The 26,209-nt window shown below is 49.9% G+C and overlaps 1 protein-coding gene across 4 annotated transcripts in view; it reads left to right on the top strand.

The window, feature by feature from the left end:
• PAX5 (paired box 5) overlaps positions 1–26,209 on the top strand; it is a 141,999-nt gene that overhangs the window by 98,848 nt on the left and 16,942 nt on the right. For all 4 annotated transcript variants that reach the window (XM_069881096.1, XM_069881098.1, XM_069881097.1 and 1 more), the window contains one exon: positions 8,828–8,929. In XM_069881096.1, the coding sequence (XP_069737197.1) occupies positions 8,828–8,929 (102 nt within the window). The remainder of the gene's footprint in view (positions 1–8,827; positions 8,930–26,209) is intronic.

The following is a 26,209-nucleotide window of genomic DNA, read 5'->3' on the forward strand; positions in this document are numbered from 1 at the left end:
CCAAGTGGCTCCCCATTCATCCCCTCCTTTAGGGGTGGCTGTGCTCCTCAGGTTTCACAGGCTGGAAACACACAGGAGCTGTGCAGGGATGCCTGCCCATGTGGGACATGCAGGCTGTGCCAGGCAGACTGCAGCCTTCCCCAAGGACCATCTCCTGCTCTGAGCTGCTCCAGCTGCAGCACGATGCCCCTGCACTGCTCTGCTGTTCTCCAGGCAGGTGCATGAGGGGAAGAACCCCACAGAAGGGGTTTAATGGATGTGTTAATAAAATGGCTCCAGACCTCAGAGAGTCCTACCAGAAGGTGTCATCCTGCTTGTGCTGCCCTCCATCTGCCCTCTGTTCCGCTCAGCATCCTCTTGATAGATGATGTGGCAGCAGTGGAGGATTTTCCTCCTTGGGGTCAGTGGTGTTGTGTACGTGGAGTGTGGTGGAACCCTCTCCAGCTGTCTGCCACGCTTTCCCGTGTCCCTGTGCACCCGTAGCTGGGCATGTAAGACCCAACCACAACAAGTCTTGCTGTGCACAGTCTGCTGGCATGTCTGCTAGCCCTGTACTGAGCTGGAGAAAGAGCTTGCAAGGCGTGAAGGTTTCACCTACTGGGAGCCAGGGAGAGGTGAAATTGTGCTGATACTTTTTAAAAGACTAATTGTTGGCCACACAAGAGTTACAGTCATGGAGGGTTCTTGCAGAGACATTGTCCACTAAGGTACCTTTTCCTAGTGTCCACACAGATGTCCTCTCCAATACTCAGTACATAAGGGGGGCCTCCAGGAAAGCTGTGGAGGGTCACTTCATCAGAGAGTGCAGGGGCAGGACAAGGGGGTTGTTTTTTAGTTGAAAAGGGGAGATTGAGATGAGATTTTAGGAAGAAATGCTCTCCTGTGAGGATGGGGAGGCCCTGGCCCAGGTTGCCCAGAGCAGTGGTGGCTGCCCATCCCTGGAGGTGTTCAAGGCCGGGCTGGATGGGGCTTTGATCCAGTGGGAAGTGTCCTTGCCCATGGCAGGGGGTGGAACTGGATAGGCTTTGAGGTCCCTTCCAGCCCAAACTGTTCCATGATCCCATGTGTGTGTGTTTAATAGGGGAGTCAAACTAGGGATTTCTAACTTTGTACGTGTAACTGGAGGGGAAAGACAGTCAGGCAATCTGTAAAGATCTAGGTGGATGACAGGCTCAGACAAAGCCTTCTCACAGTAGCGACGCTAAGAAGCAGGTGAAAAGCTGGACTGTTGTGTTGTTTGAAGGGTGCAAGAGCTCCATGGCTACAAGGAAGAAGGGCTGGTAGCTTTATGCAGCAGCAGCCAAAAGAGTTTGTCCAGAGGAGCTGAGGATGGAGGCAGAGCGCTCTGCAGTTCCAGGACTCACACTTAGAAACTGCAGAGAAAGCAGACTGGAGCATTTTTCTATACTTATCCACTATATTTTTGCTTTACCAGAAAGTACTGTTCTTCCTTTCTTTTTGCTTTCCTTGCCCTGTGTCTTTTTAAAAGTGTAGTTGTGCTGATGGGAAAAGTAGAAAAGACATCTGCAGTGAAGGGCAGCTCCGGGCTCCTTTAGACATCTGCCGCTGCCTTGCAGGTGAGGAGAAAAACAGACCCACATCTACAACCCCTGTTTCAGCGCAGTGTGCTTAATCTGAATTTTATGGCTTTGATAGCAGATTACAGTACTGCTGTCACGAGCCCTTGCAGCCCCAGTCACAGTGGACACTGCGCATTTCAATACCTCCTCCACTAATCTTTCCCCCACTGCTCCCATTCCCTGGCTGCTAATTTCACGCAGGCACTTAAACATGATGGATAATTGTGTTCTGCTTATCAATGTTTAATTTAAGGGCTGTTCCGTCTGACCTGGATGCCCTCTGCAAGAGCTATGCCTCATTATTGATTTCATGGTCACACCTGTGACATTACCTGCTTTGTAGGAAGTAGACTTTGACATTCCTGTGAGGCTTTGGCAGTCAGAGCTAATTGTCAGAAGAATAATCGAGTCAGCAAAATCATTACAGGTGATCTGTGTGTTACCACTGTTTTATCTGCCTCTAATTAGGTGCAGGAGAGGTAACTCATCGCAGTAAGCATGCCGCACTAGGTTTGATGTCCACAAATAGAGCTAGATGAGGACAGGAGGGAAGTTATTCATTAACAGCAGCACTTCGGTGTGTTGGGGTGCTGTGCCAGCGATGTCTCCTTTACCGGCATATCGGGGTGAGATGCAATCCTGCAGCATCGGTGGTATGCGAAGTCCGAGCCGTGTTTGTGCTGGACCCAGCACTGTGGCATGTGCACGGTGGCTCTGGACCTGAGGTGGTAACAGTGGAGGTGCCACACCGCTGTGGTGCAAGCGGGGAGCAGTGTTTTGTACACAATAAACCCAGATAATTTATATAAGATGTGCTTGTCTCCAGTTCAGAGTGCTCTGCTGCCCTGTGACACTATCTTGGGCAGACCCTGGCTGTGACATGCATGTCCCCAAGTGACAAGGGGAGCAGGAGACATGTAAGTGAACTTGTTAGGTCCCTGTGCATTTGGCCAAAATGTTTTCTTTAGAACCATAATTGAAATCATGCTTATCATTGTGAAATCGTGCTTCCTGCTCACTGCAAGGGCGTTGGTCTAGGTGACCTTCATGGTCCTTTCCAATCCAAACCATTATATGATTCTATGAAATAAAAGGGTTATCGAAATCTTCACTGGGCAAAGGGAGGGTAGGAGTAGGGTTTTTCAAAATGAAGGTAGCTTCTGGTAAGAGGTTTGACTGAAATAGGCTGGAAATTTGGCTTTGCTTCTGGAGCTGAAGTGATTCCCAAGACACTCTCCACCAATTACTTGTTTTTGTTTTCCCTAGCGTTAAGCAAATGCATCCCTGCTTTAAGGCACTGCTTCCTGACTTCTGGGGTTGCCAGTGCCTGGTGTGGCATGGAGATTGCCAAAGCCCATCATTAGAAAGAGTAAGGCATGTAGGCTGCCATGGGCAGTGGGGTGGTCCCTGGGGGTCCTGGCAGTGGCACAGCACCAGCGCAGGTCGCTTCATCTGCTACCAGTATTGACAGGCATTTGATGAAGGCAGTGTCATGTGCTGGGGCAGGAACTTGACTTCAAGGGCAGTGCCATCCTCCCATCATGCTGCAGAGATCTTGGGAGACTGCACAAAGTCGTTTTGGAGGGAGCAGGGCCAAAAGCTTAGTCCCTTTCATCCAACTTGGCTGCCTTTTGGAACAGGTTTGCCTATTAGGGCAAGGGGTAATAGTTTTAAACTGGAAGTGGAGAGATTGAGATGAGGTCTCAGGGAGAAATGATCTCCCGTGAGGGTGGTGAGACAGGTTGCCCAGGGCAGCGGTGGCTTCCCCATTCCTGGAGGTGTTCAAGGCCAGGTTGGATTGGGCTTTGAGCCGCTGATCCAGTGGGAAGTGTTCCTGCCCGTTGCAGGGAGGTGGAACAGGATGGGCTTTGAGGTCCCTTCCAACCAAAATCATTCATAGTTCTGTGATTCCATGATTCTCCTGGTGCACTACTGTGGTTGTTACATGGCATCACTGCCATGGCCAGCACTGGGATTCCTCATGTACGGGGATTGAACAGGATGGTGCTGGAAGCAGCCAGCTCCTCACATGATCCCCCAGGCGTGTCACTGAGTGCTGGTGACACAGCATCTCTTCATCTTCTCTTCACTTAGCACAAACCTGCCTTCTTAAAACTTGTTTTCTGGAAAGGCACAAAGAGCTTGGTGAGGCAGCAGCCTCTGTGTGGAGCTGGGCATCTCTGCTCAGTGTGGTTGGGCTGGTCTGGAGGAGATATCTGATTTGGGCACGGGCAGAGAAGGTCCTGGTGTGTGAGATGGACCCTGGGGAGGTGCTGGTCTCTGGCAGTGGGGTGCTCCAGAGCTGGATGTGAGGTGGGTGCCCGCTGCCTGGGGTGACTGTTTCAGACCAGTTAATGCCTTGCAGTGGCACCTGCGGTGAGAGCGAGCACACACGGGAATTCGCTGGCACTGCCAGGGTGGCTCCTCCAACACCAGCGACCTGTTGGTGCTGAACCTTTCTCTCCAGAGAGGTGGGATTACTCCATTAACCCAATGCACCACCTGATTGTTGACCACAGTCCTGAGCTGATGGCAATTTCATGTCTGCTATAAGGACAGAGTGGTGGGTGAAGGCTTGGTTTCCCTCAGTGCAGCCCACATTATGTTTTGGAGAAGAGAATTGGCCCCACTGTTGTGGAGGACTGTTCTGAGGCAGCGATAAAGGGGGTCTGTAAGCCACCTCTGCACCACCTGAACCCCCTGCATTTTCTAATGTATCCTTTGCAGTAATTAATTACCTCTCCAGTGGGTTCATTTCTTTCACACTGTTCCTGGCAATCAGTATCCCCTTAGATAAAGGGGAAAAAAATGTGTTGGTGCCCTGTGGTATTGAAAGTGAAGAGTTTTCACACTGTCAGGGTAATGAATTCTGCACGGGTTTGAAGCACCTGGGCTTGGGGAAGTCCTCGTGTCATGTGTCTGGGAGTGACAACCCCCAGTGGTTAATTACTGCCATAGATGAGAGCTGAGCTGATAGCAAAATGAGATAATTTCATTAGTAGTTAAATTTGAAGTTAATTGGATTCACGTTTACACACAGCAGTAGACAAAGACACACTTGGAAACACTCTTTGCCGCCTTTTGGTTTTGTTTTATAAAAGGTGAATGCTTCTAAACTGCTCCCTCGTGTTTTTCCACCACGGTTTGAAGACAGGAGAGTCTTTTGCTGCCGCTCTCTTCACCCCAGCCAGGCTCAGCAGCTTGTCCTGTGGAACGGATGTTTTCCGATGCCTGAGCATTGCTCTCCACACCTGCGCAGAGGCTGTTGCTGACTTTCCCTGCATCTGGCTGCAAAACTGTTAATTTTGTGGAAGAAACCTACTTATTTGCACTCTTCTTGAGAAATGGTAATTTGCTTCCAGCATGAGCACACTGCCAGCTCCTGTTGGATGGAGGGACAGGGTGTCATTGCGTATCTTCTGCGTGCAGAGCCAAGCACTCTGACTCATGGCTGCACCCTCCAGTCCTGCAGTGCCAGTTGATGATGTTATTACATGGCATCATTGTCTCCTGGTTTGTGTAGCCGCATGGGATGAATTCTGGCAAGGCTATGTCTAAGACTGAAAATGATGTGCAGCTTTTCCTCCCTCTAACAAGCTCACAGTGGCTGGAATGTGCAGGAATGTCTGTAACGGAGGCATTTGTTCTGCTGCCCTGATGGACCCCCAGGATTATGGCACTCCCATCTCATGGAGTGCCCTCGCTGCACCTCCTTGCACGGCTCCAACGGAGATGATATCACGTATTTTCAGCTGGATGGGGTCCCTCGGCCTAGGGACTGTTAGCAGGCAGCCACATGCATGTGCACATTGGTGTGCAGCGGGTGAGGGAGCTCTGCAGTGCTGGTCCTGCTCTGGGAAGCCCCAGAGGGGTGTGTAAAACAGTGGTGACACTACACCACCAGGGAAAGGGAAGAGCAATGGTGGCCCATTTTCAGTCACTGGAGGACTTGGGGATAGCAGTACCAGCAGGGAGATTGGACTGTAAGATCTTTTCTGCGTTAGGGACAGCCCTTCATCAAAGGCTGTAGCTCCCTGCCAGCACTGGGAGTGAACTTTGCTTCTGTGATCAAATTTAAGTGGATTTCAGGTACTCCTGCCTTCCCCAGGCTGTGGAGGTGACATAATCAGAGTTTAATTTTGTGTGGGAGAGAAGGAAGCAGGGCAGTGATGAGGGGATAACATTTTAATCTAAAAGAGCCATTCTCTGCTTGCGTTGAATAATTAGAATTCATGATGCCCTTCCGTAAGGGATCTGGCTTCCCCCTAGAACTGCAGAGCAAATTATTCAATTGTTTTGAACCTTAAATTCTTTCAGGATGTCGATGCACCATAAATATTCTGTAGGAAGGGCCTGAGAGGAAAGGTGCGCATCCTGATTTGTGGATGCCTAGTGCCGAGGAAAGTGGGGCATGTGCTGAGAGATTATTGCAGCAATACCCATGTGCCAGGGCGCTGCCAGGGTGTCCCGGCATGGACCTCTCCATCTGATGGGGATGGAGAGAGAAGCTGCCTCTGTGGCTGTGACCTGGGGGTGGTAAGCAGCAATTTGCAATAGGTTGCATTCCAGTTTCTCATCTCATTGGATAAGGTCCCATTTCTTTGATGATAATGAAAGAAAGAAAGATTTTTAAATTTTATTTTTAGATCAGTTCAAAATGAAATTGTAGCTCAAAATCTCTGTCAGCCAAAGAAGTTAAAAAGGGGAAAGTGTTTAGTTGCAACCTCTCCAGGCTTTAGGAAACACCATGATAATATGACATTTTATGACACCATCATAAAATCAAAAACCTATGGATGACAATTTGACCATGAGGATGGGCCGAGGCCAATGGGATGAGATTCAACAAAGCCAAGCCCTGGGTCCTGTACTTGGGACACAACAACCCCGTGCAGCTCCAGGCTTGGGGAAGAGTGGCTGGAAAGGTGCCTGGCAGAGAAGGAGCTGGGGGTGTTGCTCAACAGCAGCTGAATGTGAACCAGCAGTGGCACAGTTGGCCAAGAAGGCTAATGGCATCTTGGTCTGGATCAGAAACAGTGTGGCCAATAGGAGCAGGGAGGGGATTGTTCCCTGGACTCAGCACTGGTGAGGCCGCACCTTGAATCCTATGTTCAGTTTTGGGCTCCTCACTCCAAGAAGGACATGGAGGTCCTGGAGCATGTCCAGAGAACTGCAACAATGCAGGGGTTATGAGAAACTGCTGAGGGACCTGGGGTTGTTTAGCCTGGAGAAGAGGAGGCTAAGGAGAGACCTTATTGCTCTCTATAAATACCCAGAAGGAGGTTGCAGACAGGTGGATGTTGGTCTCTTTTCCCAAGTGATAGGTGGTAGGACAAGACGAAATGGCCTTAAGCTGCATGAGGGGAAGTTTAGATTGGGCATCAGGAAAATTTCTTTACAGAAGGGATTCTCAGGCACTGGCAGAGGCTGCCCAGGGAGGTGGTTGTGCCCCCATCTCTGGAGGTGTTTAAAAGGCAAGGAGATGAGGTGCTTGGGGATATAATTTAGTAGTGGACAGGTATGTTTGGACTTGCTGATTAGGTCTTTTCCAACCTAATGATATTATGGTTCTATGATCTATGCATTTCTTGTAGTCAGTGGTGCTAAAACCAAAGTTTCATAACTTTTCTTGATCTGACATACCATCTTCTGGTGAAGGAACCTGCTCTCACGTTGATTTCTGCCCAGCTAACAGGCTGTTTGGGGCCAGCATCATCTTGGAGCTGTCTGAAGCCGAAGTGGTTCCCACCACAAAGAGGTCAGAGGAGCAGGAAAGCATCCTTCCCAGAAGCCCTCCCTGCAGCCCAGGCTCCCTTTGTCTCACCTGAAAAGCACACTCAGCTTTTTGGAGCCTGCCCTGGCACAACTTGAGATCATTTCCTCTCGTCCTATTGCCTGTCCCTTTGGAGAAGAGACTAGCACTGACCTCACCACAACCTCCTTTCAGGCAGTTGTAGGCAGTGATAAGGTCTCCCCTCAGCCTCCTCTTTTCAAGGCTAAACAACTCCAAGTCCCTCAGCTGGACCTCGTAAGACTTGTTCTCCAGCCCCTTCCCCAGCTTTGTTGTTCTTCTCTGGATGTGCTCCAGGACCTCAGTGTCTTTCTTTGTCCCAGGGCAGATGCTGCTGTGCACCTGAGTGCTCTTTCAAGGCAACTTATCCCTGGATTAATGATCTGCCTAAGGATGCTGAGTCCAGAAGACTGTGCATATGATGAGGGTTGGATCCTGCCTGGTGGGGTCATAGGGACATCCCTTTCTCCCGGTAGGCCACCTGTGGCCACAGCACACAGCAATTTCCCTGCAGTCCTGCTGTGGCAGCCTGTGGGGATGGCAGCTATCCTGGAATCTACATGCAGGAGGCAGGATCTGGGCAGGGTTGGAACATCACTTCTGCAGTGCTTGGCGAGCTGTGCTGTCTGCACCTCCTGCCCTTGCTCTGCCATCAGTGACGTCTCCTGGGAAGCACTGGGAGCTGTGTCTGAGAGTGGGGTGAGGAGAAGGCACCCCAAGCTCCTGGTCCAGGGCCAAAGGGAGGTGGGTACACCCCACTGCCTGCTTTCTGTGGTGTTTTTTCCATGGAAGACCTGTGCGTACTTGAATAAATACATGTTCCTGTGGTGTAGATAAAGAGCACTATGCCAGGCCATGTCTGTGAATCTGGCCCTTCTTCTGTCACCACAGCAAACTATTTTAATCTTCTTTAATTTAAATTTTTAAACAGCAAGCTATATTTTAAACCATATTTTAAGCACAAACACATCTCAATGTCTTGTGTTTCTTCTTTTTCTGTTAACTGGCTTTAATAAGAGATAAAACCAATAATTCTATGATTTAGATCTCTGCCAGCTGTCAGAAAAATCACGTGCTGTGATTTCCTGGAGAGATTTTTAGGAAAATGTCATTAAGATCAGTGTTATTTCATACTTTACTGTTTCTGACTTTACAAATCGGAGCTTTGGAGGAACTTGGGAATAGGGGTGAGCAGCTGGAGTTCAGGCGGGCGCGTTCCTCTCCCTGCAGAGCTCTGATCTTCCCCTTCCTGTCGCTCACTTCATCGGAGCTTTGTGGCAGCTTATAGAGAAAGGAAAACTGTGCCTGCCCTCCCTGCCAGGCTGGAAATCCCATGCTGGTCCTCACGGAGCAGTGATGACAAATGCATGGCTGTGTTCTGGGTGCTCGGGGAGATGTAAAACCGTGTCTGCTCGTCGCAACGCTCACATGGTGATTTGTTGGTTTGATTCCTCAGGTCGTGAGCTGGCAAGCACAACCCTCCCAGGATACCCTCCGCATGTCCCCCCAGCCGGACAGGGCAGCTACTCCGCTCCAGCGCTGACAGGAATGGTGCCTGGTGAGTCTTCAAACCCAGGGCAGGGGGGAGACGGGGAAGGAAAGGAGAGGAAAAAGACAGCATTTCAGGAGGAAAGTGCGGTGCACTGTGGATGCTCTGCGCTGAGGTGAACACGAGGCAAAGGCTGCGGCGCTGGTGGGGAAGGGGTGATGTAGTATGGTCCTGAGTGAAGCCTCCCCAGCAGGAGACGTGATTCAGCCTCTGGGCTGCGAAAGCAAATCATTTGCACTGGGATGCTGAAAGAACCCCTGGCCTCCTTTCTGTGGAGCCTGGGGATCGCTCTGTTTTGGACTGTGGCACATTTGCTCCATTCTGGACTGTGTTAGATCCTTCCCGTCTGGCTTTGCTCAGACATGCATGCCTCCTCTGAATGTGCTGTGTCCAAGTGGTGAGGCCACTGTCCCCTGGAGGCTGGATGTGTCCAGACCTCAGTGTTTCCCTGTGCCAAACTGTGTCCATCCAGCTGACTCTTGATGGACACTGAGTTGCTCTCAAGACGCTCGATTTCTGTAATTTCCTTCCCCTTTTGGAGTCTTGCAGTGAGAAATGCTGGTGGCATGAGCTGTCTGGTGGCCAGCACTCGCCTGTGTGGCCAGTGGGAGTGGAGGAGGTGCAAAGCAGGGTCTGCAGGTGTGTAATGTCATTGTTGCAACCCTCCATCACTGCCAGCTGCAGATCTACATGTGACCTGCAGTGGGACGGTGGCATCGGCATGCTGGCGGTGAAGTGGTGGGATGAGCACTGAGCTGGGCTTGCTCCTGCCCAAGCAAGGAGGTCACAGACTGCTGGAAGTCAGCACATTTGTTTCATCTTGAAAGAACTCCTGGATTTATTCCCAGGCTCTCCCACCTTTGGTCTGGATGTGATGGCCACTGCTGGCTGTGAGGGCAAGTGGTATTCTGAGGCCCAAATTTGTATCTTAAAAGGCATTAATCTGTCCCCAAGGTATCATATGATTTGAAAAGTGGGAACAACTTGGGATTTCAGAGAATTTCTAGATCCCCCGAAGTGGGATTTATCTATGATCACATGGCTCCAGGAGGCAATTTAGGAAAAAATGCTCCTATTAGGAAAATGGGAGCTGGTGTAAGTGACTTGGTGTCCAGGCCCTTTTTGGGGTTAGTCTGTTTTGGGCAGTCTTGGTTATGTTCTGCTAATCAGGTTCTACCAGATCCCTAAGGAGTTAAGAAAAAAAAAATCATCCATTTTATGTGTGTGTTGGAGTTACAAACTGGCTGCAGAAGTTAGATCATCAAGACAACAATTTTGTATTATGTAAGTGCACCCTTAGCAAGTTTGCGGACGACACTAAGCTGGGTGGAAGTGTCGATCTGCTGGAGGGTAGGGAGGCTCTGCAAAGGGATCTGAACAGGCTGGACCGCTGGGCTGAGTCCAATGGCATGAGGTTTAACAAGGCCAAATGCCGGGTCCTGCACTTGAGGCACAACAACCCTGTGCAGAGCTACAGACTAGGAGAAGTCTGGTTGGAGAGCTGCCTGGAGGAGAGGGACCTGGAGGTGTTGGTTGACAGCCGACTGAACATGAGCCAGCAGTGTGCCCAGGTGGCCAAGAAGGCCAGCGGCATCTTGGCTTGTATCAGAAGTGGCATGACCAGCAGGTCCAGGGAGGTTATCCTCCCTCTGTACTCGGCACTGGTGAGACCGCTCCTCGAATACTGTGTTCAGTTCTGGGCCCCTCACCACAAGAAGGATGTTGAGGCTCTGGAGAGAGTACAGAGAAGAGCAACTAAGCTGGTGAAAGGGCTGGAGAACAGGCCTTATGAGGAGCGGCTGAGAGAGCTGGGGTTGTTTAGCCTGGAGAAGAGGAGGCTGAGGGGTGACCTCATTGCTCTCTACAACTACCTGAAAGGACGTTGTAGAGAGGAGGGTGCTGGCCTCTTCTCCCAAGTGACAGGGGACAGGACAAGAGGGAATGGCCTCAAGCTCCGACAGGGGAGGTTTAGGCTAGACGTTAGGAAAAAATTCTTTACAGAAAGGGTCATTGGGCACTGGAACAGGCTGCCCAGGGAGGTGGTTGAGTCACCTTCCCTGGAGGTGTTTAAGGCACGGGTGGACGAGGTGCTGAGGGATATGGTTTAGTGTTTGGTAGGAACGGTTGGACTCGGTGATCCGGTGGGTCTCTTCCAACCTGGTTATTCTGTGATTCTGTATGTAAAACACCACTCAGAAATAGCTGATGAGAGGGTGGTGGGGCCCTGGCACAGGTTGCTCAGGGAGGCAGTGGCTGTCCCATCCCTGGAAGTGTTCAAGTCCAGGCTGGCTGGGGCTTTGAGCAACCTAATGTGGTTGCAGGTGTCCCTGCCCACTGCAGGAGTTTGGACTGGGTGACCTTTAAAGGTCCCTTCCAACGCAAAGCATTCTATGATTCTCAGATCAGATGCAGTTTGTAAGGAGTGAGTATAAAGAATGAACACCTGAAAATGTCTCATTTGAAGAAAGGGTGAGGTTTGGTCCTTGTTTCTCACTGTGTCTCATGGACACACATACACGTAGATGCTTCTTTTGAGACGTTTTTTCCATCCTCAGCCAGGCCTGCCTGACTGCGGTGGCACAGCCGACTGCTTGCATCAGGTGAAGATTTGAACTTTCTTCGACTCTTTAGGTTGACCGCAAGCTGCAGTCATGTGCCTCGAAGTGTGGGGAGCAGCAGATGTGGTTGGTTTCTTCTGTGTCCAACAGGGCAGACATCCTGCCCTGCCGGTCCCCTCCTCTCCTGCCTGGCTGCTCTTGGGCTGACCCTTCACCAGTGTCCTGAGCCTCTCCTTGCTCCAGGACCATCCTCCTAGTAAGGATGAACATCTTAGAGCCCAGATGTGTTGGATGCATCATTCCCAATGAAGACAGCAATTTGGAGGCTTTTAGAAACCTTGTGGGAACCTACCACCTTCTTACAGAGCACCTTCCTCTGAAAAATCTACCCACTGCTCAGGAACGGCTGCTAGGGTGGGGTGGTGAAACGGCAGGATGTGGGACTTGGCGGTGCTCAGCCAGAGGAGATACAGTGAGGGTTCAGTGATGTAGAGTCGTCTGAGCTGATTTTCCTGGGTAATAGATTTTATTTTTAACTACACATAGGCTTGTGTGACCTCTTATATTGAATAACTGCACTGTTCCTCTCACTGGTTCCTTTAATAACAACCTTTTGCTCCAGCTAGCGTGAAGGTCAGCTGCAATTCCTGTAGGTTCTCCTTCTCATTTAAGTGAGAATTTGCTAACTAGCATCTGAAATACCTTCTCAATCCTTTTTTTGACTCCTGTCCTTTGCGGGACACATTTCACAGCCTTGCTGGGGAGATCACAGCAGTCCCTGAGGGGCTGACCATGAAGCAGGTTATAGACCCATTCTGGTTCCACCAGCACATCCCTTCTTGTTCTGAAATGGCCAAATCACCATGCCTGAGCAAGGGAACATGCTTGTTGTTTTGGGTCTCAGGGATTCGTTTCACAACCTACGTGCTGCCTTATCGTAGTTTTCGGAGCCTCTGCTAGAAATATGCTTCCTTGATAAGATTTTTAATCATTAGCCATGAATTTCTGCTCATAATTAAGTAATTGTGTGAATTAAGTGCTTAGAGACGTGGGAGAAATATAGACATGATAAGACACAGGCAGTGTTTTGTTGCATGCTTGTTGCTGCCACCGTTGCTTGTGCTGCTGTGGGTGAATTTGTCCGCCTTCGTGCTGCTGGTGGTGGTCCCACGTCTGCCAGGGAGTCTGTTCAGCTCCCTGCCGTTTCCTAGCTAGAAGCGGGAGCTGTGTGGATTCAGCTTCTTGCTCTGTGCTTATCTTTTCTCTAGCTCCTCCACTGTTCATCCAAACAGGAGAGGCTTCTTCCTGCCCCACCCTGGTTCCTCTCATGATCAAACATGCACATGAGAACCCATCCCCTCTGCCTCTGCGTGCCTGCCACAAACACCTGGTCCATGCTCTCGGATCTCCTCCCTTCCTTTCCTGCAAACCCAGGGACTTGCATATCAATAGGGAATTTCCTTTTTTTTAATGTGCCTTTTTAATCTGCTGTGGCCCAGAGAATAAATTAATCAGATACTTCTGTCTAAAAGAATCAAACAAGCAAACACGTGGCTTCAATCTGAGTCCAGAGCTGCACAAACTGAGAACAAGCATCATTTGAGGCTGCCATAAATGTGTTCCCCTGCAGGTCACTGGCCCTGCATGCTTCTCCAGCCTTCTGGTGGCTGTCATCCTGCAGAAGTGACCAGTGCAGAGCTCTCCAAGAGGCACTGTGGTTCCAGTGGAACACAGTGCTCTGATGGCACAGGTGAAACGCTGTGGTGTGGATGGATGGGCAGATGGATGGGAAAACAACTGGTTCAATGGTCAAGCCTGGAGGTGGTGGTTAATGCCATGCTCTGGCTGGGTGCTGATAGAATGTGTGGCTCTGCAGAGCGTGATCTGGGGTCTCTCCTGGCAGCATCTTCATCCACAACTGCAAGGGAGCACACCTCACCAGGTTTTCAGATGATGCCAAAGTGAGGAGTGCTGTCAGCGTGCTCCAGAGTAGGGCTGTCACCTGGAGGCACCCAGGCAGGCTTGAGGAAGAGCGTGAAATCCGACAAGGGCAAATATAAAATTCTGAGCTAAGGAAGGGGGCGCTGTGCAACAGAGCGAGCTGAGGACTGGCTGCTGCAGGGACTCGGGAGATGCAGGGAGAGCGAGAGCTGAGCATCCCCCTGCCGAGTGCACACAGTGAGGATGACCAGCAGCATCCTGGCCAGGAGATGGAGGGAAGGGATTACCCCTCTAGCTTGACAATCAGGGACTCAGAAGGAAATAATGAGTTCAGTTTTAGTTCCCCCAATGCAAAGAGGCTATAGGCACAAGCTGAAACAAGCAGGATACAAACTGGGTATGAGGAAAAGCTTTGAACTTTTCCCCATGCGGATTATCCAGTGGTGAAAGATGTCATTCAGAGAGGATGCACAGTCTGAATCCTTCAGGTTTTTCAAGGCCAGGCTGGATGAAGCCCTGAGCATCCTGTTCTGGCCTCATTGCCAGTCCTGCTGTGAGCAGGGGCATGAAACCTCCTGAAGTCCCTTCCATCCTGAAATGCCCTATCATCCTATAACTCAATGTTTTGATCATGGCACTGCTGAACATGCGCTGCATAATCAGGAATTCATACATTTCTTCCCGATACAGTGAGCAGAGGTGGGGTCAATAAGCTGTTAACAGTAGGAGAACAAGTCCCTCTCTGGAGAGCAGTGATGCCAGCAGAGTCCATGCAGGTGCACAGATGAGATAGCTCAGTTCTGGACCCCAGTCACCACTGAATGACAGATCCATGCATCCCCCTCAGAGGCTGGAGGGAGCTGTGTGAACACCTTCCCTATCACAGGGCAGTGCTTAATGTTTACAAAGGGACGAGGAGAAATCACCCTCTGCATCCCTCCTCCCACCCGTGACCAAGGTCTCAACCCACTGCAGCTCCGGTGGTGCCTGGTCACGGCTCAGCATCTCCTGTCTGCCCGTGCTCCATACCCAGCCCATTCCTGCTTCTAGGAGACCGGGGATGGTGAGAAGGGCAGTTGGACCTGTTGTAAAGTGGGGACTGTTGATGAATATTCCTGGATGTGTTTGGGGCAGGTGGGATGTCGAGAGCATCTTGTGGCATCTGAGCTACGGGGTGATGGAAACTCAGCGTCTTCACCTTCTTGCAGCCTGGGCAGCTCCCACAGCAGTTTGCCCAAAGAGGACACTTCTCTTTAATTCTCATTGTCTGCAGCTTAAACCTGAAGCATGGAAGTTTATATCCCTTGTGAATGTTTATTTTGTCTAGTGTAGTGCTCTGTATGTTCTCATTATCTATTTAGAGGTTTAATCCACTGTTGATTCCTCCTAGATTCGTGGTCTCGGCACCACCTTGGGGCACAGGATCCCACAGGTTAATGAGATGCCAAGTGCAGAAATTATCTCTGATAATTTGGTATTATTGTTACTATTTGTTCACACAGTGTGATTGTGTCCCTAAATGTGCTGTTGCTTTAGAAACACAGTATTTTCCCAGCGGTTTTCCCTTTGTCTCCTTGGCAGTGCAGCCAGGAGCAAATTGCACCTCCTCCATCCAAACCCATCCTTGCAGCCTGGAGCCTGGTGTCACCTCTTTTTCTTTATTCCTTTCTGAAAAGGCAGTCCCAGGGATGTTTCGCTCTGCTGAAGGAAGAGGTGCCGTCTTTTGTGTGCACCTTCTGCTCTCTTTGCTCCCTTTACCATCTCGCATTTGCAGATCTGGCTTTAGGAGTGTGACAGCAGCCAGTTGTGATCAAATCACTGGGAAATGCAATATTTGTAGGTATTTTACTTCGTGACTTTTGTGTGTGACCTGGAAGCTTGTTTTGAGGTGAAGTTTTTGAAAGGGAGCGCAGCTGCTAGAGTGATGGTCCACTGGTCATGGACAGCACACTGTTACCATATTTCCCTCGCCTTTGAGAGGCTGAACCATGTCCCCAGCACTGCTCCTCCTCCCCCACGGGCTCTAATGCTCTAGAGGCTGGGGCTGGTGATGGGGACCAGAGCTGCTAGGGTCTTTTCTTGGTCCTCTGTTGTGCTGCACACCACCAGTTTATTTCCAGGGTTGAGTCAGGTCTCTCTCCACTCGTATCTGTGGGACTGCTCCTGAGACATGTCTGGTCTGTGTCCTCCCATGTGTGGGGAAGACAGTGGCCATCTGTGAGGAGACAGAGAGAAGCACATGAGGAGTGGGGCAGGAACTGCAACCCTATGTGCCTGCTCTGAGGACCACCTTTCCAGGAGCCGTGTCCCTTTCGTGTCCCTGATGGGCCAGAGTAGTGGGGCTCACAGTGGTTCCCATGGCCAGGACAGTGGGGGCCAGGCAGGGGCTTGAGCAGATGATGTGCATGTTATGCTTCAGCACCTGCTTGCCCTCACCCTAAGGCTTGTGGTGCTGTGGCTGAGCTGGAGAAAGGTTATGCTCAAGAAGCCAGAATCATTCACTTATATCGTGGAATCATGGAATGATTTCGGTTGGAAGGGACCTCAAAGCCCAGCCAGTTCCACCCCCTGCCATGGGCAGGGACGTCTCCCACTGCATCAGCCATCCAAGTCCATACAGTCTGGATACTGAAACAATTACACCAGTCCTGGTGCTAACAGTGCTGGGACAGGAGCTCCTGCTGCCACCTAGATTCTTTCTCTCTCCCTCTCTTTGTCTCCAGGGACAGAGCCCCCTGCCTGCCACCCCTTCTCCCCTCCCAGGACTGTCATTCACCCTGTCCCCTCCTCTCCCTGCAGGCCTTGTGCACGGGGTGACAGGAAAGGGTAGACTGTCCGGAATAGTGATGCTGAAAATATAGTCATTAATGGGACTCTTGAAACCCAGATGTCCTTTCTGAGCACTGGTAATTTGTTTTTAATGAAAAACCATGCAGTGACCCTGAACAAATGAATTTCCTTTATATGAAGTCTATGTGCAATTACCTGACTAAAGCGACCTGAAAACAGTGACATTCAAAACTGGGCTTTGAAAAGAAAAGCATAAAAAATAGCAACAGTGTCATTAGCAATATTTTATCCAGGAGAAGATGCTAGTCCTAACGCGCAAAGTAGAAGGAGACGGTGTTGGGAAGCAAAACACGTGGCTTTCAGGTGTGTTTTTATGTTGTGGCCAGCAGATATGAATACAGAGGAGCAATAAGATTGTGTGACATCTGCCTGTTGGGGCTGTTTCTCCCCCTGAGCCTGAGACAGCACAGACCCCAGCCCACCTGCACCCAGCCTGCAGCGAGGGGTGCAGGAGCGTGAGCCCTGGATCTGGGGACAGCAGTTGGAGCATAGGAGCTCCAGAACAAAGCCCGTGGGGGCTAGTGGGGCTTGACCACCCCCACCCCAGTGTGTTGGGGACTTTATTCATTGTTATTTTCATTAGATTGTGTAATTTGTTCTGGCTCTGCCTTAAACAAAGTTTTTTGCTAGCATTCCATAGTGTCCTGATGCGCAGCAGTGAATATGTGAATGTGAGATAGCTAGGAAGTAAAACACTTGAAAACAGGGGCAGAGAAGGGAATGAAAACACTTGAAAACAAGGGTAGTGTTTGGGATGGCAGAGAGCATTGGTGGCAGAGCCTGAACTGGGTCCTCCTCTGATTTACAGCAAGAAGCTGGAAATGCTGGGTTACTTGGACTGTGATACATCAAATGTGAAAGGAGAATCATAGAATAGTTTTGAGTTGGAAGGGACCTTAAAGATCATCTAATTCCAGCCTCCTGCCATGGGCAGAGACACCTCCCACTGGCTCAAAGCCCCATCCAACCTGGTCTTGAACACCTCCAGGGACGGGGCAGCCACCACAGCTCTGGGCAACCTGGGCCAGGGCCTCATCACCCTCATCAGGAAGAATTTCTTCCTAATGTCTCATCTAAATCTTCCCCCTTACAATTTAAAGCCACCCCCCTCATCCTATCACTCGATGCCTATGTAAGAAGTCCCTCCCCAGCTCTCCTAGAGCCCCTTTCCATACTGGAAGCTCCTCTAAGTTCTCCCCAGAGCCTTCTGTTTTCCAGGCTGAACAACTCCAACTCTCTCAGCCTGCCCTCATAGTAGAGGTGCTCCAGCCCTCACATCATCTCCATGATCTCCTGTGCACCTGTTCCAACAGTTCCACGTCCTTTCCAGAACAGGACATGGGACTCCAGGTGAGGCCTCACAAGAGAGGAATAGAGGGGCAGGATACACTCCCTTGCCCTGCTGACCACACTGCTTTGGATGCAGCCCCGGACACGGTTGGCCTTCTGGGCTGCAAGACTGCATTGTTGGCTCATGTCAGAATCAAACCTTTTATTCTAGAAAGACCTAAGGCAAATAAGGAATAAACCATAACTCTTCTTGGGTGAAGTGTCAAGTGTTCACGTTGGCTCCCGGAGCCTTTAGGTGACTCCTAAGTCCATTCGCCATTTTCTTCACCTACTTCATGCTGCTGGTACAGTGAGGATGTACCTCTGCCCTGATTATGGGCTTTTTCTGTGGCAGTATTGCCAGTTTTTGCAGCTCACATGGCTCAAACCAAGCCATCACTTGGAACACCCCAAAACCACCTTCACCCCTCACAGGCGCTCCCAGAAGCACCCACAGCTTCCACCACCAGAGCAAGAAGACCCACCGCCAAAGATCAGGAGTGTTGACATTTGACCTCTTCTGGTTAAGTGAATTTACTTTTTTTTTCCCCTGCTCCACGAAGGTGCTTCCCCATCCTTCTGCAGTCTTGGAAGACAAATCTTGACCTCATTGCTTTCTACAACTACCTAAAAGGAAGTTGTGGAGAGGAGGAATCTGGCCTCTTTTCTCAAGTGACAGGGGACAGGACAAGAGGGAATCAAACTCCACCAGGGGAGGTTCAGGCTTGACGTTAGGAAAAAAATTTTCACAGAAAGGGTCATTGGGCACTGGAACAGGCTACCCAGGGAGGTGTTTGAGTCACCTTCCCTGGAGGTGTTTAAGGGACGGGTGGACGAGGCACTGAGGGACATGGTTTAGTGATTGATAGGAATGGTTGGACTCGATGATCCGGTGGGTCTTTTCCAACCTGGTGATTCTATGATTCTATGATTCTATCTTAGAGAAGTTTCATCATGTATGATGGAGCAAGTGATGCACCGTGAACATCCTGGGGCAATTCCAGATTGCAAATCAAGTGACAGATGATTCCCTTAATTAATAACAAAGCAGTTAAGTAAATGGTATGCTTTCATCCGCTGCTCCTGAACAGTTTGAATGAGGAAATGCCAGGATCTTGGAGGCCTGGAGGAACACTTGGATGTTTACCTCTGAGGAATGTTATTACCAGAATGTAGATTAAATGGGTATTGTTTTCAATATGATGTCAAATATTATGGCATTAAATTGATTTAGGAATTGCGCCAGAGAGGGCAAGAGGGTGAAATGCTGGGAAACCAAGAGATCTGCTGTTCCCAAACCCACCTTCCACTTACAGACCTGATCCTCAGCTGGGGTCAATTATTCCCAACCGCGGGCCGTTGGGGCTTTGCACCAGCTGAGAATGTGGTCCCAAGGGTCCCATACACAGCAAAACTGGTCCCGTCTGCTTGGTGGGCTCCGGCCGTAATTCCTACCTCCTCCCGTCGAGGTGAGATGCTGCACGCATCGAAACATAAGTAAGCAAGGCAAAGTGTGTATAAACAAAAGGGTGCACGTTTAGGAGTGAGGAGGAGGAAAGGAAACATATTGTATTGCTCCACTCTTTGGAAATTTCTATGCATTTGTAATAACAAAATTACCATAATTTGCTCGTTAACGCAGCTAGATCAGTCAAGCATTGTTCCAAACATGCAGAGGCTGCTTCCCGCTCCAGGTCTGCTAGTGAGTTAAGCACGGTGGAAATTAGCATGCAAATAGCCCTAATTCGGCGGCCGAGCTGTCAGATCCACGTTCAGCCGCTTGTTCCCTTTGAAATCCCTGACAGGAGCGGCTCAGGCAATCCCACCCTCAAGTAGATCCAGCCAGAAGAGGTACCAAGGGGGCACCTCCTGAGTGACAGTTTGGCTGCCTTCAGTCACATCCATCAGTCGCGTCCGCCGGCAGCGGCGCGCAGCGACGACGGGGGTCTGCGGGTGGGGGGCTGCTTCCAGTCAGACCTTGATGCCAAAACCACCCCCCTCCCGAGCCCAGGATGGTGCTGGGGTGCGAGGCTCCAGCAGCACCCGTGGGACAGGGGAGCGCTCCGTTCAGATGTTGATTTTCAAGTGAAGCTGTGTCTTTTTTTTTTTTTTTTGCGGCAAAAAGTGTCTCTGTTGGGGTTTTTAGCACTGAGGGGTGGAATCTGGGTTCTGTGGGCATTTCTTCTGGAGCCCTGCCCAGGAATCCTGTCTGGGCCGTGGTTACAGAGCTTGTGGAGCATCATCATGGAGGATGATGTGCTGGACGAAGCAGTGCACAGTCAGCATCAGAGTGATGCTGCATCGGATTGATGTGCCTGTGAGGAGAGCGCTGGAGGTGCCCAGCTGATGGCAGAGGGCTCCATCCTGCATCTCTTGGGGGAACCGTGGGACTCTTCCAGCTCCTGTCTCTGGACACACTGAGGACTCCTGTCTCTTCCAGCACACACCGAGGTACCCACAAGGAGATGCTAGCAGCAGCTGAAAACAGGGAGTGTTCCCTGTTGTTGGTTTATTAGGTCTTAAGGGTCTGACATGCTGCCCACCTTTAAGCAACACTGGTGATAATAAAAGCAACACCAAGAATTTAAAAAGCCTTTTCTTGCTGTTTTGAGGATTTTTTTATGCTACTAAACATTTTTCTGGCCCCTGCAAGCCAGGGTTTTTTTGACACGCATTGTGCTGGCAACTGCAACAAACACAAGTCTCTGCCCCAAAATACCCAGTAATTTAAAGATAAGGTGGTTGTAAATGAAATGTGTTAACAGCTTGCCCTGTGCTTATTAGTTGCATTGACCCCATAGGATGTGGCATTGCAAACTGCCTGTCGTGGGGTTGGTTGGCAGAGCTCACCCTATGCAAGGTGCATTTGCCCCCACCAAAGCGGCTCCAGGGTCTCCTCTGTGCACCAAGGCTGTCCCTTCTGTGCGGAGGCTGCAGGGTGCACTGCCATCCCTCTTCTCCAGGAAGGCAGGAACAGCTTTACAGAGGGATCCTAATGGATTGTTGTCTGCCTGGCTCTCAAAACCAGTGGGGACAGTGGCTCCCCAAACCAGTGGTGACAGTGGCTCCCCAGGCAATGTGCCCCTGGTGTGCCAGGGGTGAGAGCTTGGTGTCCAGGTGGGATGTGACGTGTCGCTGGTGAGGTGTGCTACAGCATCCTCTGCACTCCGTGGTCCCCTCTCATTTGCTCTGGTTTTGTCATTAGTGATAGATGAGTGGAAACACAGTAAGAAGAAACTAGCTGTAATTTGGAAGCCATGAGGTCTGAATTAGTTCTGATTTTGGGAAGCTGTGCTTTGGATTAGTGATACAGAGCAGTGAAAAGGCAGTTGAGGTGCCCAGTGCCCAGAGCCGCGTACAGGCATTGCCTCTGAGGTGGGAAAACATGAGTGGAGCTGACCTGGACTTGCTTGTGCTCTCAGTGCTGAGCTCAACCCACTTGCTTGAGACGAGGTTCAGAGCAGAGTTAAGAGCCCTGTGAGAGCACGCAAAATGCTTTATAATTTCTGAGAACTCAGCTTTTTTACCATTGTGTCTCCTTGTGTTATGTCAATATCGGAGTTTAAAAAACCTAGAGGTTACAAAAGCATCACAGTTAAAACCAGCAAGTTGTGGGAGCCTTGAGCAGCATGGTTAGCCCAGCGTCTGTGCCAGTGCTGGTTTGGGTGCTGGAGCAGCTCTGAGCCTCGCATGCTGGATGCGTGCAGGAGCCGGACTCAGACACCTAGATCAATCGAGCATTTTCCGGACAAACTGTGCTTGTGTATGAGCTAGGACTGAGATCCCCGACGTAAATGGGGTGGAAAATGTCCCATGGCCCGCTGTGTTGGTGAGCAGAAGTGTGACGTGGCTGCTGTGTTCCATAGCTGCATAAGGAGTGTGTGGTGTCACCCTGAAGGCAGCAGCTGATAGCAGCGTTCAGAGAGCGGAGTCTGTATTCCCATCACATCCCAGCTCTACAGCCCGACTGCCAAGTGCTTTGCTCTGTGGTGGGTGCTGGGAGAACGCAATTTCTTCTCTCCTGTATGTTGGATCCTGGCTAACGTCTGCCACCCATGTTGAGCATCCAGTGGAAAGGTAGCTTTTCATCCGTGATCCCAAGCCCAGGTTATTTGTGTCAGGCTCCGGCGGGACAGCCTGAGAGGATCTGCCCACCTTTGCGATGTTAGGAAGTGCTTGTCAGGTTCTCCTTCGATGATCTGGATGTCTCCTGCTTCCAGGGTTTGTGCAGACAGGGTAACACTGGAGAACTGGTCCTGCACCCAGGCACCCCCAGCTTCCTGCATCCAACCCTCTGCTGCTGCATGATGGGTGTGAAGAGGTTTGGGGGGTTGGTTTGCAGCCGTCCCCCTGAGCATTACTCCCGCATTCAGCATTTTTACCACGTGCTGGACTTGTTTTCTCATAGTGAGGCTTGATTTCTGTGTGGTGAATGCTGAAGAGAGTTTGCTTGCATTTAGGACTTCTTGAACATGGAACATCTGCCCTGCCATAAACTCCAATGCTCAGATCTGATGTCTCTAGCACAAAGTGATATTAAATATTTTGAGAATTAAATATTTTCTTTCCAGGAGTTTCTGGATACATTTAGACTTCATCAAACCAAATGAAAATGGCATTACAACAAATAGCAATACAGCACGGTAGAGTGATGTATGACCAATGCAAAAGAAACAAAATGGGGTAATGGAAAGAAAATGAAATTAAATGAGAAATATTAAGCAAGAAGACATACCTTAGTAGAAATGTAGGAAGGTGCTTCAAGGAGTGCCCTATCTCTACAGCAGAACTTTGCTCTGAAGCCACAATTTGAAGCAGAGGCCCTCAAACTGCAGGATGTGTTGTTCGTGTTGGAAAACTGTTGCGTTTGCAGTGGTGTTAGGGAAGTGTAAACCCTTGCACGGAATCTGAGGATGTGTCTCTGCATGCCCTGCTCACGGGCTGCCTGGCTGTGCCAGAAGAAGAGGGACAACATTGAGGAGGAACTGAGAAGTCTGCAGAGAGAAGGACATGTCCACTTTTTTCTAGCAGCAAATATGGCACAGGGCATTTTGCAAATAAATCATCTGTCACCTATGACTGCACTAGATTTGGATAGAGTTCTGTGCTGACTGCAGAGTAAGCTGGGAAATTTAAATATGTTACCCTTGATTCCTGCATAAAAAGACTAAAAGCAGCACTCTGGTCCCGATGCAGTGTCTGTTTAACAGCAGATACTCTAAATCCCATCAGTCTCCAGTAGCAGCAGCGAAGGTTGCTTTGCCACATGGATACTTTGTCATGGAATAAATAACTTCCAAGTGTACTGGGGTGTTTTGCTTGCATGGAGAGGTGTGCATGGACTCTGTGGTGGGATTCATCACAATGAGGATGGAGAGGCCCTGGCCCAGATTATCCAGGGAAGTCATGGCTGCTTATTCCTGAAAGTGTTCAAGGCCGGGTTGGATGGGGCTCCTCAGCACAATTTTTGGCTGATTCAGCTGGATCAGCCCAGGAGAAGTGGCTGCAGACATTGCTTGGAAATGGCTCTGGCTACAAAACATTTGCCAGCAGAGCGTCTGTCCTGCTGGAGAACCGAGCTGCCATGCTCCTGGAGATTGACCTGAGATTGGCTGACATGGTTTTTCTCTGCATTAAAAGGGTGGCTGTAATGTGGATGTGGTGTAAAACCAAAGCAGTGCTGTGAAAATGAAGTGAGAAATTATCTGTCTTCTGTCACTCAGGCATTCATTTGCACTGTGTTTGGTGTCAGAAAGAAAAACTGACATCTCTGCTGCGGCCGTGTCTCTGTATTTCAGAGCTTTCACAAGCTTTCCATGATGAATGAAAGAACCAAAGGGGGAAAGCAGACCCTGCTGACATGCTAAATCCCTAGTCCAGGGGTGGCTGAAGCCTGGAGTCCAGCTGGAAACCTGGTCTGGCAGGCAGAAGGGCTCATATGGTGAGGTTTTGACTGGCTCCACCAGGACCACTCATCAATGCAGGGGGTTTACATGAGGACAGGAGATGTCTCTGCCCATTGGAGGTGCTACCGCCTCAGAAAGAGGAAGACCTATCCTTCGCCTGGTGTAGCTGGAGCTGCTGGCCTAGTCCCAGCTGAGCTGGCCCCTGGCAGTCACTGCAGATGTGGACACTAGTGGGATGCATGAGAAGGTGCTGGTGTTACCCTCAGCCATGCAGAATGCTTTCCTGCCCCTGTTCACACCTGCACGTGCAGATAATTGAAGATGGTGTCTATGTCAGCAGCAACGAACCATCATCAAGCTACCAAAATGCTTAATTTCCAGACTTCACAATTTCCACACTGTAGCTGTGTTATTATGGCTCATAACATCATATCTACTTCTGCTACTAGCTAAATTACTTGTGTAATTCTTGGAAGTAAGTACACATTACATTATCATTATGAAGGCTGGAATTATAAAAAAAGGCTAAAGTGAGGAGGAAGCATGGAGAGCAATATTTTCATCTGAACCAAACACATTTCCCTTAGGTAGTCTGGAGAATTTAATCTCACAAGATACTCCTTGATAATTTTTTACACCAATTTGGAATGGAACTGTAAGTTTCCATTTTCATCCCACCTGTGCTGCCAGCTAGTCAGTCCAGGCAGTGAATATGGAACAGTGCCTGCCTGTGTAAGCCATCAGGATGCACTCACACTTACCTGGAGAGCCTGGGTGCAAGTGCAAGGAGTGAGTGGTGTCCACTCCATGCCCGTCGTCCACTCCGCAGCCCTTGTCCAATCCATGCCCCTCACCTTTCCAGGGCGCAGCGTGAAACAGTGATTTGTGAAGGGGTATTTAGTCTGGAGAAGAGGAGGTTGAGGGAAGACCTTACTGCTCTCCACAATCACCTGAAAGTATGTTGTGGTGAGGTGGGTGCTGGTCTCTTTAACCAAGAAACAAGTGATAGAATGAGAGGAAATGGCCTCAAGTTTCACCAGGGGAGGTTTAGGTTTGCTATCAGGGAAAATGTCTTTACTGACAGTGGTGGAGCCCTAGAAGAGGTTGCCAAGGGCAGGGATGTAGTCTCTGTCCCTGACGGGGTTCAAAAATGACATAGATGTGGCACTTAGGGACAGGGTCCAGTAGGCACGGTGGTGTTGGACTGGATGAGGTTAGGAGTCTTTTCCAGTCTTAATGCTTCTGTGATTCTATCAAGGTCACTGGCAGCCCCAAAGACCAGGCTTGTGGAGCGCCATGAGCTGACCTGGGATAAGAAGCTGCAGCAACAAGCACAGAGCAGCTGCACATCCGTGTCGCTGTGTCTGGCTGCTCCAGGGCTGAGGCTCTTGCATGGTGAGTGTGGCTCTGGGCTTGGTGTTGCTGGCAGTGCAGTTTTTACCTGCTGGATGCGCCCAGGGTCCCAGCAGCCTGTGTACGGGTGGCTGGTGGGGAGGGCAGACAGCTCTCCGGGAGGAACCAGGAGAGGGAAGGGGTGAATTCCTCATAGCCATTAATTGCACTGCTGTCTTCTGTGCAGATGAGTTGGGCAGTTGTCCTCCCGGAGCAGGGAGATAAATCTCTCCTAAAGCAGTTCCAATGTGGTTGCTCTGTGGCACCACCTACCTTTGTTGTATTAAAGTTAAATACCTTTGTGTACAAAAGTTTAAAGTGCATGGCTAAAACCTACGTGCTTGCAGTAATTGCAGATGTAAATCTTTTTGTCATCCTGCAAAGAGTAGGTGAGGTATTCCATAAATATGTCAGGAGCAGCATTAAAATTTTATGGCAGGCAGCACGGGTCGAGAATAGTACAGTGACTTCACAGCAAGGTACGTCCACCTTAACCCACAACTCATTAGTCATTGATGGGATTTCTGCGCCTTGTAGCTTCTTGGAAATGAGGTAGTGTTACAAAAATCTTCATGTTACTGTTTTCCTAAAATATGACAACCTACACCATTAAAAATAAAAATGTACATCTATGAGCAGGTGCTCGTTAATATAAAGGTAAAATAAGGGGGAAATGCCGTCCAATCTGCGTGATCATAAAGTTATATACAACCTTCATTAGAAGTTAATTGGCAGTCTTGATGGGACTGGGAACTTCAGACATCTGAGTGTGACCAAGTGCCTTCCAGCTGCAACTGCAATAAACTTCTGCTTGGCTGATGTTCAGGAAAAATGAGTGGGTGTATGAGCTGATTTGATTTTGAAATCACATGTGTAAAAGTTGGGGCAATGGCTACACCTCAACCATTTATTGAAGGGTTAATCTATGGCTACGAGGCATTACAGACTTGAGTGGGACGTGCGTTTGGTGAGTGCAGGTGTGCTGGTGGAAGGAAGGGGTCAGAGGTGATTGTGGCCGATCTATTGATCCACCGGGTTCACATTGCAGATTTACCAGTGGGTTTGCAAGCCTGTTTTTCCCCTCCTGTGTGTAGGGCGTGCACATTGCTCTGTGTCTCCATCAACAGATCTCTGTGGTGTGTGTCTGTCCATACCCCCGGGCTGTGTTTCTGCCTGTGCCCCCTCAGTGCTCCCAGGAGGAGCTTGCTGCTGGTGGTGCCAGCCCCGACATCCCAGGAGAATGCTGCCCAAGCCTGGTGCTGGCAGCAGGCTCCCTGGTGACCTCACTGCCCAATGCATGTGTGACACCCCAT

This window comes from Phaenicophaeus curvirostris, chromosome Z, assembly GCF_032191515.1.
Source record: "Phaenicophaeus curvirostris isolate KB17595 chromosome Z, BPBGC_Pcur_1.0, whole genome shotgun sequence".
Taxonomy (NCBI): domain Eukaryota; kingdom Metazoa; phylum Chordata; class Aves; order Cuculiformes; family Cuculidae; genus Phaenicophaeus; species Phaenicophaeus curvirostris.